The 13616-nt window shown below is 45.9% G+C and overlaps 1 protein-coding gene across 2 annotated transcripts; it reads left to right on the top strand.

Moving 5' to 3' along the window:
• Positions 1-2691: 2691 nt before the first annotated feature.
• On the top strand, positions 2692-12971 carry LOC149281133 (transmembrane emp24 domain-containing protein 2-like). 2 transcript variants are annotated; one of them, XM_089499648.1, is made up of 5 exons: positions 2692-2965; positions 6656-6848; positions 7798-7818; positions 9663-9770; positions 11102-12971. In XM_089499648.1, the coding sequence occupies exons 1-5, from the start codon at positions 2786-2788 to the stop codon at positions 11224-11226; spliced, it is 627 nt and encodes a 208-aa protein (XP_089355774.1). In that variant the 5' UTR covers positions 2692-2785; the 3' UTR covers positions 11227-12971. The 2 variants fall into 2 exon arrangements, with proteins under 2 accessions (XP_089355774.1, XP_089355775.1); XM_089499649.1 differs by lacking the exon at positions 7798-7818 and having other exon boundaries at positions 2699-2965.
• Positions 12972-13616: the final 645 nt, after the last annotated feature.

Below are 13616 nucleotides of genomic sequence, written 5' to 3'. Positions count from 1 at the left end.
CCGGCCTCGCCTGGCCCGCCAGCCCGAGGGGGGCGGCCCCTGGGCGGAGAGCGCCCCTAGGCCAGAGCGGGGCTTCCGAGGAACGGGGACGGAGGCCCGAGCGGGAAGAAAGCGCCGCCAGCCCCGAAACGGTCCAAGGAGGAGGCAAGGCGAGGGATGGCGCCTCACAACAACAACCACACAAACACACACACGCCTTGCCCACATTGCTAGGGGAGGCTTGGCCCCTCGAGTTGGAGGCAAGCAACGCGCTTCACAACAAATGGGCCTCACCGTCACACAAACACACAACAACACACATCCCCACGTTGCCCAGCTTGAGGCCGAAGCCGAGGCCTTTGAGTCTGAGGTGAAGCTGAGGAGTCCCGAGCTTTCTAAACCAAATCTGGTTTACCATCACAAACAGAAACACACACACATCTATATGTGTCTATCTGCACTCACACACACACAGCCTTGTCTAGCTTGTCCGTCTCACAAACACGCAAACATCCACACATGTTGCCCAGGCTGACGTCCTCTGAGTTGGAGGAAACCTACTCTGGACCAGGAATAGTCACAATCCTTCAACCATCACAAACACACAAACATGTTGCCCAACTTGATGTGGGAGGTTGCCTTTGAGCCCAAGGAAACCAACTTTGGACCGGGAGCGGTCCCGAGCCTTCACTACGTACATGTTAATACATGTTGGGTTGTGTATATGAGATTGTCATCTGAAGGCAGAACGTTGTTTCTGTCACAACTCTGAGCCTGACATTTGGTGGCTTATGGGAATGATGATTGACGAGGAACATGAGTGCCAAAAAGCATTGCTAAGGATCTGGACAAGAGGAGCCTACGACTGAAAGAAGTTGGCAGCAAGAGCTTTCCTAGGCTTCAGTCTACTTCCTCAGATGCATTTAGTGGACTAGAGCTCTCGCGTGGTGCAAATTCTCACTGAATTTCCCTTCCCCACAGCTATTTCCTTTTCCTCTCCCTCCTTCAGCCTTTTCCAGTCACTGAGGCCTTTGTAATCCATGTTTGGGTCCTGCAACTGTTGGCTTAAAGAGCTTTGGTGAAACAGGCTCTTTGTATCCCAGCCTGGTCTGTCTTGAGAAATGAAATTAGCTAGCTTCCTCTGTATATAGCCAGGAGCAATCCTAAAGGCGACACAAACAGGCCTTGTTGTCTTCAAATGGATAAAAACAAGAGACTTGTTGTACATTCTTTATTGCACTTTTCACATGCATCCCCCCCCAGCCATGGCCATTAAAGTGGTGTCAAACTGGATTATGGCTGCAGTGTGGATACAGCCTACATCTGAGGCGACAGCTAACTAACCCCCTCGCCATCTTTGTTTTCTCTGAGGAAGTCTTTTGTGCTCAGGAATGTGCTGCAGTACAACTCTTTTCCATCCCTGTCGGGGATGGTGGGAAGTGCAGTCCAACACATCTTGAAGTCACCTGGTCAGAGAGGAACACACAAGCCTGACACCTCAGAAAGCAGTCTCCTGGCACTCCAAAGGCCACTACTATTAACCACTTGTTGTTGTCATGTGCCTTCAAGGCCTTAAGGTCTTCCTAGCAATTTTCTCCAGAGGAGGTTTACCATTGCCTTCCCGAGGCTGAGAGAGTGTGGCTTGCCCAAGGTTGTCCTTGTTGTGTGCCTCCAAGTCATTTCATGAACTCTGGAGACCAGGATTCGAACCCTGGCTCAGCCATGCAGACCCACTGGCCACAGTCTCTCAGCCTCAGAGGATGGCAATGACAAACTCCACTATAGGTTCGCCTCCAAATCATTTCATGAAATGAAGGCAAACCTAAAGTGGAGTTTGTCATTGCCATCCTCTGAGGCTGAGAGACTGTGGCCAGTGGGTCTGCATGGTCGAGCCAGGGTTCGAATCCTGGCTTCCAGAGCCCAATGCTCAAAACCACGATCCCACGCTGGCTCTCTTCAGCAGGGCTTTGCCCTTTGCTGTCCTCTGAGGCTGAGAGAGCGTGACTGCCCCATGGTCACACAATGGGTCTGCATGGCTGAGTGAGAACGCAAACTCTGCTTTTCCAGAGTCACTGCACCACGCTGGCTGACTTCAGAGGAGGCTCGCCGTGGCCATCCTCTGGGGCTGAGAGAGTGTGACTTGCCCAAGGCCACTCAGTGGGTTTCTATGGCTGAGCCAGGATTTGAACCCTATCATGGGGTTTTCTCGGCATGTTCAGAGGAGCTTTGCCTTTGCCTTCCCCTGAGAGAGTGTGACTTCCCTCAGGGTCACCCAGTGGGGCTTCGCTGTCTGAGCTGGGATTCGCCTCCAGCGCCACAGCCCAACGCTCAAGCCGCTGGGCCACGCTGGCTTGCAATGGAAACGAAAACGTCTTCAGTTCACTTCGCCCTCGCTCTCTCGCCGAGCTCCAGGCCTCCCTTCGCCTCTGCGCCTCCTCCAATCGGAGCGCGAGTGGCAGTCCTTCGCCTCGGCGCCTCCTCCAATCACAGTGCGACTGGCCTTCCTTCGCCTCGGCTCCTACTCCTCCTCCAATCAGAATGCGGGTCCTCCTGGCCCCGCCCCCTCCTCCCTGGAGCCTCCTGAGTGGCGCCTAGAGCCCTCCCGGGGCCTGTACGTGGCAGAGGGCCCGTCCGCGGCCTATGAGCGAGGGCCCCGTGCCCCGGAAGGGGCGGGCCGAGGGCCGGAAGTGCCCCTCCGCCGATGCCGATTCGCTCTGCTCCTGGGCTGGCGCCTCGTCCTTCGCCTGCCTTCCTCCTCCTCCTCCTTCTCTTCCTCCTGCGCCTTCTTCCCCTGGTGGCCGCCGCCATGTCGCCGGTGCGGGCGCTATTGGCGCTGCTGGCCGCGCTCTCGGCCCCGGCGGCCGGGTACTTCGTCAGTATCGACGCTCACGCCGAGGAATGTTTCCTGGAGCGGGTCCCCTCCGGGACCAAGATGGGACTCATCTTCGAAGTAGCCGAAGGGGGCTTCCTGGACATCGACGTGGAGGCGAGTCTTCGAGGAAGGGCCCCGCGGAGGGGCCCACGGCCTTTCGCTCCGGGTTGTGGGGAGGCTTCGACGCAGTGGCCCCCACACGGTGCCCTTTCAAGGCTTTTGGACTTCAGCTCCCAGAATCCCTCACCATTGGCCAACGTGGCTGAGGCTTCTGGGAAACCAAGTCCAAAGACTCTGAAAGGGCTCCCTTTGGGGAGCATAGACTCAGTGGCCCCCCAGACTGTGCTCTTTAAGGGCTTTTGGACTTCAGCTCCCAGAATCCCAGGCTATTTGGCCAGCATGGCTGAGGCTTCTGGGAGATGAAGTCCAACACTCTTTAAAAGGGCCTCCTTTGGGGACTATAGACTCTCCAGACTGTGCCCTTTAGGGGGATTTTGGACTTCAGCTCCCAGAATCCCAAGCTATTGGCCAGCATGGCTGAGGCTTCTGGGAACTGAAGTCTAAGGGCCCTTTGGGGACCACTGGCTTAGAGGATCTCTTAGAGCACCTATTTCACCTGGGAAAAGGGAACAGAGGGCTCTTTGGTCACATGAGAGGAGTTTAGGCTAGTGCCTTAGAACCAGATGGACTCCCCAACAACGGATGAATGGCGTATGAAAGCATTAGATATGTTACAGTGGTCCTCAAAGGGTGACCTTTCGGAGATGTTGGACTTCAGCCCTCAGAAGCCTCAGCCATGTTGGCCAGTACCCTGGGATTCTGGGAGCTGAAGTCCAAAAGCCCTTAAAGAGCACCAATTGGGGACCACTGAGTTAAAGTGGATGATATCTGCAGTGTGTTTGGAACCTATGTCTTCTCCATTCAGAAGGAGGCCTGACTGGCTAGGACCAAAGGAACTGGGGTGTCGTATGCGTTCCTTTGCCTCCCTCCCCTTTTTTTGGTCAGCCGGATGCTTCTGGAAAGTCCCCAGGGTTGCTTGAGTGTATATTGAACCACGACAGGCTTGACTCCCTCCCTTTCTCCTCACTATTCCTGCCACGTGAAGCTAAAGAAAGGAGAAGATGGTTGCTTCCAAAAGGAGAGTAAGCCGGTGCCCACGCTGCAGAAATAATCCAGTCTGACACGGCCATGGCTCTGTGCTGTGGAATTCTGGGAAGGGCTGTTCTATTACATATTTTGCCTTCTCTGTCAGAGAGGTCTGGGGCCACAACAGGTTCCCAGGATTCCATAGCACTGAGCCACGGCAGTTAAAACGGTGTCAAACGGGCTTATTTCTGCAGCGTGGACACAGCCGGATTAAAACAACAACACTTTTGCTTTGGCTTCTTAGATTCTTAAAGCCACATTCAACCCATGAACTAAAGGCAGCATGTGAAAACAGGACAGACGTGTCTTAAAGCAGAGAAGACTCTATTCTGTTCTGAAAGACTTCATGGGAACTGATAATACAGTATTGGGGCAGTGCAAGGTTTTGAAGTAAGGACATGAGCTGGGTTTGGGAAAGGTTTGTGGACAAAGGAGATTCAGTTATGGTGATGAAACATGCAAAAGGTAATATTCCCCTTGTGGTTACTTCACTTTCTTCCTGCGTTGGCTTTCTCTGCTGTAATTCGGGGCAGCCCCCGCTACTTGTAAATTGGCATGTTGAGCAAATGAGAGGAATTGGACAGTAATGACGGAGGAATAGAGATGATAATCTACAGGCTTTCCTCCTCTGGATGTTATCGTATGGCAAGTATGCATACACAGTGTGTGCCGAGTTATCGCACGGCGAGAGCTTACGTGCGTTGTACGCATGTGAGATGAAACTGGGAAAGCAACCTGCGGGTTTACACAGCCGAAGTGTATTGGCGATAGGGCTTGACGGTCTCTTGGTACTGTGTTGCTCACTGAAATATGTGTATTAAATGCAGGGGAAAGTTTAATTTATCTTATTTAGTAGTCTAAGAGATTTGTGGTCGTGGCGGCCACACCTTGTTGAAAGGTTAGTGAAATCTTTCTTAGGCCCCAGTTGGGATTCCTTTCCCTAATGGGCTTCTTGGCTAAATTGTGTCTGGAAAAAGTCCTCTGTCCTAACTGCTGTTGGTGGCCTTGTTGCGGCCGCAGTGTACCTAAGCAAGGCTTGAGTTCTGCCATCAGGTCAGGTTTCACAATACCAGCTGATTTCTCTTTGTGCCAGTCTCATTGCCGAACACAGCACAGGGAAGGCAGTGCCGTCCTAGGCTGCACTGCTTTTACAATCTTCTTCGAAAGCTTCCCCTTCTAATGTAATCCCTGTTTGGGGTATCAACTCCTGCCCTTTTAAAAAAATCAAATCAAATTCTGGTTTCATATCCAGCAAGCATATTGTCTTCAATGCCTTTTTTGCATCCGTTACGATATCTAGGTGATCCAGTCCCAAATCCTCCGAACAGTGATACCTTTATTGGCCAACCAAAATGCACAGTATACATTCTGCAAGCTTTCAAAGCTTCACTGGCATCTTCATCAGGCAAAGGTGTTACAAACCAAACCAAAGACCTTCATTCCCCCCCCCCCCCCCTGTTTGGTTTGTAACACCTTGCCTGAAGAAGAAGCCAGCGAAGCTCCGAAAGCTTGCAGCATGTATATTGTGCACTTTGGTTGGCCAACCAAGGTATCACTGTTTGGTGTTTTTTTGGTTGGATTTGCTATACGGCCAACATGGCTGCCCCTGGATGATATCTAGTTGAGTTCATATATGAATAAAGAGATTAAAAAGAAAGAATATTTCGTTGGGCCTTGGTAAGTTTATGTGCATCTAGGCAATGAATGCAGTTGAGTGAAGTGAGTTGTATACAGTGAATAGAGACTTGTAGTGGTGGAATGGACTACGTTGCTATACAGCAATGGACAGACTTGGGCAGAACCTTTCTCCCTGTTTGTTGGGTATTAGAATTGTATTGTTTTTATGTGAAGGAGCATTTTTAGGAGAATCTCCCGATAGTAGTAGGAAGTATTGTGGTCCAGAGGTGAACGGAAGAATTAGCTTGTTGATCACTGGATGATTTTGTAGTAGATTAGCAAGAATTTCTAGCTGTCGGTTCTTTAACAGTAGCAGCAGTGAAATGAAGCGCTCCCCTGCAATATATAGACATACACACAATGCTGAAAGGAAAGATTGCAGAGTAGATTTCTGTGGAAGGTCAAATTCCTGGGCTCAGAATTCTTCTATGTTTTGTGCCAGGCTCCCAGTTGTTGGATCTCAAGGGTTCTAGTAAACACTAGAGAATAGGAAAACCACAAGTTAACCCCTGCTTGCTGTATTCCATTGGATCTCATTGGTTTCCTTCTGTACAATGCATTGCCTTAGGCCTGTTTCTCCTGCAGTGGACTAAACTCAGAGTTGGAACATGGCAGTACACAAGGAGTGTGGTGCCGTGATCCTGGTTAGAAAAGTCGTAGAGATAATATGTTTCCCTATTCACAACTGTAGGATGCTGGGACACATATTTTAATCCTACATTGAAAAGATCTGGAGTTTAGTGCTGTAGTTGCAGGTAGAATTTAAACTCATGACAATTAGACAAATAAATATAAAGGAACAGATTGGATGGAAGTTACATTTGGCTGGCGACTCCAAATGCCAGCTGTGATATGGGTGTGAAATGGTTTGGGGTGGCTTTTTAATGCTTTTCTATGCTGTACTGTGAGCAGAAGTAAAGCAACCTAAAAATAATAGTGTCGACTGTAGGTAATTCATAATGGCTTTCTTTCTGTTTCCAGATAACGGGGCCTGACAACAAGGGCATCTACAAAGGAGACCGAGAGTCCAGTGGGAAGTATACCTTTGCTGCTCACATGGATGGGACGTATAAATTTTGCTTCAGCAACAGAATGTCCACCATGACTCCAAAGATAGTGATGTTCACTATTGACATTGGTGAAGCTCCAAAGGGGCAAGATATGGAGACAGAAGGTGAGCCAGGTCCAGGAAACAAAACCATTCTGTTTCATCCAACTCTCATACTAGAAGCAGTTGGCCGTCTCCATCTGCATCTTCCAGCTTGTTGTCATTATCAATTTCACATTTTTGTTCTCTCTTGAATTTAAATGTTGAATGGAACAGAATTTAATTTTCTCTCTTTGCAACGCAATAGAAATTGATTTGTGTATGTGTTTATAGGACAGATCTCTTGTGTACTGTTTGAAAAAAATCTTAAGTGCTTAAAAGGTAATGTCTGGATCCTTAATATTTTAGCTTTCTGCAGAGCTAGCTAGCCTCTAAACACTGGGTGGTATAAAAACATTTGAGCAAGCTGGTTAGTACTCTGCCATCTCTACTTGTGGTTCCTTCATATCTTTGTTTCCTACATAATTGCTAGCATTTCCAAATTTATCTTCCTTTGCTGTCCTCAGTGAGTCCTGGATTAGAAAGCAGATGGCCTTGTCTTGCCCTGGTTTACTAGATGTGCCAGTCCTTTGTATTGATGGTGTTGTAGCACCATCTTACAGCCTTAGTCTTCCTTGCTTCAGGTGGCTCCATAGAAGAACACCTTTTCCTTTAATGACTCTGGGCCAGTGAGGCATAATTTGGAAAGAGGGTATTGCCATTCTGTTCCATGCTGTGGCAAGTCATTTATCCTCCTTTCCATCTGCTTTAGCAAGCAGAGTTCCCATTGCGCTTTGAGGTAAAGGGAGCATATGGGTTGACTCTCCCAGTTCTGCCTTACTTCTTGGAGCTATTTAAGCAATAGGGGTTGCCTTAACCTCAAGAGCTGCCACCCTTTGCTGTGAGTGATGGAAACTCACATACCACCGTGGCAAAAACATGCATTTTAGACAATGGAGCTAAAATTTGCCATATGTGAGTGACATCTTTAGCCTTCTGCCCTGAACTTGTGTTCATCTCTGATACTTCCCTCTAGGTGGTGGCGATACCTGGGATGGTATGTGTACTACTTCTTAAGGAGCGTGTTAGTTCTCTTGCCTTGTGTCTCATAATCTGCTGTTGGGGCTCAGTTGTGTGTGTGTGTGCTCACGTGTGAGATTTCTTCCTAGTGTATGTTGATAAGCAGTTGTATGGCAGTCATATGAGAGAGCCTGAATGTCACCTTCAAGGAGCTATTGGGCTCCAAAGAGCTGCTCTGGGGTAGAGTCTTAGACTTCACCAATGTCAAATCTGGAGCTACTTTTAAAAATGGTTTCGCACTTGGCATTGGGGGTTTAGGATGAAGCCCCCTTGGGACAAAAGTACCTGCAAAATTTGAATCCTGTTCCTGGTTCTCAACTGTTAGTTAAGTTACCATAGTGCAGTCAGTAACTACGGTAGCTAAGATAGTGGCTCATGCATGCCTACTCATCCTTTGCTTTGCGTATACTTTGAGAAGGCCATGTTGTGCTTTTCCCTGGGCTTTTAAAAGCTCCTGGCCCATCCTTCCCTTTTCTGCTTTATGCTGTTATCCAAGTTTACAGCTATGAGGGGGACAAAACTTGGCTGTTTTCCCCCTAAATAAATCTTCTGCCTCCCCTTGAATGAAAATTTCCTTCAGTCCCCCAATATGTAATATGCAGAGAGTGAGATATTGAAAATCATTCATGCCTAAAAATCTTTGCGTTTACATTCTCTCGGTAACTTTGCTGGCACCTTTTCTTTGGATGGCTAGACTGTATTTCTAAATTCTCAATGTTTTAAGTTATTGCAATGTTAGAAATTGCAGGACAGAAGGAAAATTTCATTCAAAGGGAGAATTGTTATCTCATGTCCTGGAGCTGGATCCAACTTGGAGGCCCAGTTTTCCTTCTGGCCTTTCTTGGATCGCCATGCTTTGTTTCCCATGACACCACTGTTTGATGGTTTCTTTATGGCTTGGTTTTTACCAGCAAGAGCTTTCAGCTAAAATATTTTATTTTTGGCCCCACCCTTTAGCCTTTCGCCTCATCCACCATTTGGATGCAGTCCCTGACAACCTCTCTGAAATTGAAATTGGCTCTCACATTGAATGAGGTTTTCCACCTTTGGTCTAAAGATTCTAAGGCAAAAGCTCTTTGACTTCTCCATGCTCAGTTTCTAGCTTTGGATTTCCTGCAGGGAGCTGGATGAGATGGCCTACATGACTCACTCCAGCTCTGTGATCCCTTTGTGATATCTCACCAGTTACTACCAGGAGCTTGAGTGCCCATCCATAAAGCACTGGCAAAACCAAGTCACTGTTTGAGTTTATTTTTCTGATGCATACTAGTTGATATAAACATGCATGTTCAGGTTTCAGCATGGTCAAAGTGTGCATAAGATGAATATTACTAATAGGCACTCATTGCATTGTTTGTGTGATTGTCTTGGTCCAGAATGTCTCAATGCAAGTGTGAGGACTTCCTTGTTTTCCTCATTGTTCTTCTCTTACTTTATGCCAGTTTCTTCCTATCTAGAAAGAATTCTGCTGCTTTATGCTAACTGAACATGGTGATGGTAAAGTAATTTTTGCCAATGTTTCCCAAAGCAGATGGATTAAAGTTGCTGGATGTGGGATGGGAATGGTCTGAAATGAAGAGAGTGCCTGGGAGCTTGCCTGTATTCACATAGATGCTCTGTTTTGGAATATGTATTACTAGAAAGGAGCTAGAAATTGAAAATACACGGGTGACAGCATTTTTGTGTTTGTTGAAGCTCATTTCTTCTTTTTCCTAAAGATGCACGGTTAGTATCTGGGAAGGCTTCAGAACTTGTGTGGGCTTATAGTTGGATTTTAATTTTCTTACCCCCAAATGTGATGTCTTTGTGATCCCTCTACAGCTCATCAGAACAAGCTAGAAGAAATGATTAATGAATTAGCAGTGGCCATGACAGCCGTCAAGCATGAACAGGAGTACATGGAAGTTCGTGAAAGGATACACCGAGCAAGTAGGTTTCCTGATGTGTGTACCTTTTCCTGGTAGTAATAATAAGTAATACAACACTTACTTTTTATATCAACTTTGCATTTAACAACTCTCCTAGCATCCATAGGCAACAGGCACTTCTATACAAGTGACTAAACAGGCTAGATGAGGAAGGATGGAATGACTGAATGATCTTTTTGGACAGACAGCCTGATTGGTTTCTGTGCTAGACATGGAAAACTCCTTGCTTTACAACCAACAGAGGAATGTGGTGGGTTGACAGGGATGAGTCAGATTGATCAACCCTTCTTCCACCATTCTGTTTGGTGGAGTAGCTTGTGGCTTTATTTATTTAATACCATGCCTTTCTCCCATCATGGGATCTACCACATTGCTTCCAGGTGGCTTACACTAAGGTTAAAATAAAATAGAACTATAAAACTAATGTTTAAAAAATCAAGTAAAGAATCATATTAAAACACCATTAATTTTGTTCTTGTTTCTGACTTACGGTGACCATAGTGCAAACTGTCGCATGGCTTTCTTAGCAAGGCTTGTTCAGAGGGCTTTTGCCTTCCTCTGAAGCTGAGAGAATGTGACTTGCCCAGCATCACCTAGTGGGTTTCCATGGCTGAGCAGGGATTCGAACCCTAGTCTCTCCATGTCCTAGTCCAACACTCAGACCACTACACTGTACTGGCTTAGTTAAAAGTAATTTGAGGTGTTTCATATCTATTATTTTGTAATCCTGAAAAGCGGTTATTGATATAGGTGTTTTTGCACTCTGATAGATGTGGCTGGCATCTTCAGAGAAAGATGCTGAAGATGCCAGCTACAGATGATGGCAAATTTCTCTGAAGATGCCAGCCACAGATGCTGGCGAAACTTCGGGAATAAATTCTTCTAGAACATGGCGACAGAGCCCCAAAAACCCACAAAAATCTATGGTTGCCAGCCATGAAAGCCTTCAACTTCACACAGTTACAGCACAATTGGTAAAAACAAGCAAATAATAGAGACAGAGTTGTCAAGGACCATGTGTTGCAAATGCATGTTTAAACTCATGCTTTCTCTCGATGTTTAAGGTCAGTGAAGGAAGGGGGCCATCCAAATCTGTGATGATAGAGAATTTAATACCCTGGGCCCAGTTTACTCAAGGTCTCTGTCTCCTGAACCTGCCTCCTGTGGCTTAGATTATAGTGGGACACAGCAAAGCCTGAACTTATGATTGTGGTGTGCAGGACAGACTCATATCAGGGGAGATGGCCCTCAAGATATCTAGGTATTAAACTATTCCAGTTCTGTAAAATTTCTGTGTTAACCCAGTGTTTTGTTTTGTTTTTCCTTCCACAGTTAATGACAACACAAATAGCAGAGTGGTCCTCTGGTCATTCTTTGAAGCTCTTGTATTAGTTGCCATGACATTGGGACAAATCTACTATCTGAAGAGGTTTTTTGAAGTCCGGAGAGTTGTTTAATCAAATTCTTCCCCCTTATTCTCCAGTGGTCCCAGATTCTCCATTCGCCGTCTACCAAACAACTTGATTGCAAAGATCACTTAGTTTATTTTACCCTTGTGTTTTCAATGATAACATTTGTTTTAAGTTTCTTCTTAGTTGAATTTTTTTTATATATATATACACACACACACATAGATAATTCTCTCTAGGAGAATAATGTGCTGAAAGTTGTTAATTCAAATCGGCAGACTTTGTTTCTCACGAGCCAAAGTGAGTTTAACCAAAATGGCAAAACTTAGTTTTAAAACAGTACTGTCTCCTTCAGTTCTTCCTTGAGTCTCTTCTCTTCCTACTCCTCCCCTTTTGAGTAAGGAAATATTGTTTGTGTCTAGGGGAAATGGTACAATGCCCTAAAAGAGGCTTTTTCGTATATTGTTAAACCTGTGGAGAGATTCTTAACTATCAAAGGAGTTCCTCTCTGTACATGGGAGAGGAATTGTGAGCATATGCCAGTCTTGGCAGTATGTCCAAGAAAGTACACCAGTATGCCAAGAAAGTACTGGACACGTTTCTATTCAGTTATACTGGAACAAGCTAGCAGTCCTGTTGAGCTATCATTAGATGGCTTCTGTAATATCTTTATTACTTTAATGTTAAGTACACTGGGTGGTTTCCTGCAGTTCTTGTGAATTAGAGATGAAAATGCAACACGTTTCTTATGAGGTAGCCATGTGGCATTGCTGTGCAAACCTATGAACAGGCAGCCAATTACGGGAACTTGGTTAAATGTATTTCCCCCCCCCTTTTTTTTTTTTTTTTGCTTATGGCTCCAAAGCTCCTCCTGTGTTTAGCGCTATTCTAGTACTAGTGTTCAGGATGCTGGTTCCTGATGCCAAAGGGTTAACTGTTGGAGGGGCCTGAGGTTATTGTCATGCTATGCAGCCCATGTAATAAAAGAGCAGCAGCGCTGTTGCTGGGTGATCCTAACAACACCAGGATGGTAACCACCTTTTCTGTGAGGGAGACTTGTGTGCCTTTTATGTGGCAGAGGAAAATGAAATGGATGCTGTTTTTCCCTGTCAATGAATCTTCCCAAGAGGCCCCTGTGCATTTAATAGCAATACAGTAAAGAAACTGAGCCCGTACGGCTCCCTACAACTTGGGGATGCAAACTTGCACCTATTGAGTTTCTCTTTGTTGAACTGCTGTTAGAGACACAGGAACCTCTGCCAAGAAAGGAGTTGGCACCTCCAATTAGGACATGTTGAAGTACCAATGTATTTTGCGCTTTCTCTCTTCAATCACACATTGAATTCAGTTTTTGTACAAACTATTTTTCTTCTTGCTATCTGGATGATGGGTTTAAAAATTGCCGCATCTGTCTACAGGAGCGGATGCTGATCCAAGATTATGTTGTGGCTAATGTATATTGGACTGATGTATATTGGTTGTAATTTTGGGGATGGGTGGGAGTGGGTTCTTTTCAACTGCGGGGGTGGGGAGGGAATGCTAAAGAGTTTTGTACCAAATTTAATTTAATTAAAATTTGTTACAAGTTTTCATGGTTCAAGTAATCTTTTTCAGCCTTAGGTGGTCGCCTAACAGCCGTTCTTCAAATGGGTGTCCAGCCCCATCTCAGTGCAGCTGTTGTATGCCAACTCTGTATAGGAGACAAAAGTTGAATTCAGATTAGAAGATGTACATTTAAAAGTGCTTGAAATATTGCCAGATTCGATAAATAAACACATTCTTTTAAAAAAAAAGAGAGAGTGAGAGTGAGCCTGATGCTTATCTGAAATTTTAAACACTCATTTCTATCTTTTTCTCAATCTGTTTGCAAGGAAACCAGCTTTGGGGGAACATGACCAAAAGCCAGTTCAATAATTCCACCAAACACTTTTTCATTCCTTGTTGTTGTTGTGTGCCTTCAAGTCTGGTCTAGCTTACGGTGACCCTAAGGCAAACCTATCATGGGGTTTTCTTGGCAAGTTTCTTCAGAGGGGATTTGCCATTGCCTTCCCCTGAGGCTGAGAGAGTGTGACTTGTCCAAGGTCATCCAGTGGGTTTTTTTTATGGCCAAGCAGGGAATCAAACGCTGGTCTCCATAGTCACAGTCCAACACTCAAACCGTTATGCTATGCTGGTGCTCTGCTCCTAGAGAATTTGCTGGTATAATTTGGTATATACAAACCAGGTCACAACACAGGCTACTTGTAAAGCTAATTTCTAGAAATTCTGGAGACAACGACTACAATAATAATGTATTTATGTTTCATTGCCGCATTTATTTCTATGGTTAATTTATATATGCCACCTTTCTCCCAAGTTGGACCCAAGGTGGGAGACTGGTATGTTGAGAGATCTTGTAGCACCTTTGAGACTAACTGAAAGAAGTTGCCAGCATGAGC

Source organism: Sceloporus occidentalis, unplaced genomic scaffold (genome assembly GCF_023333645.1).
Source record: "Sceloporus occidentalis isolate IW3139 unplaced genomic scaffold, rSceOcc1.0.p SCAF_138, whole genome shotgun sequence".
In the NCBI taxonomy this organism is placed as follows: domain Eukaryota; kingdom Metazoa; phylum Chordata; class Lepidosauria; order Squamata; family Phrynosomatidae; genus Sceloporus; species Sceloporus occidentalis.
The sequence above is the reverse complement of the archived record's forward strand: the minus strand, read 5'-3'. Positions and strand labels throughout refer to the sequence as shown.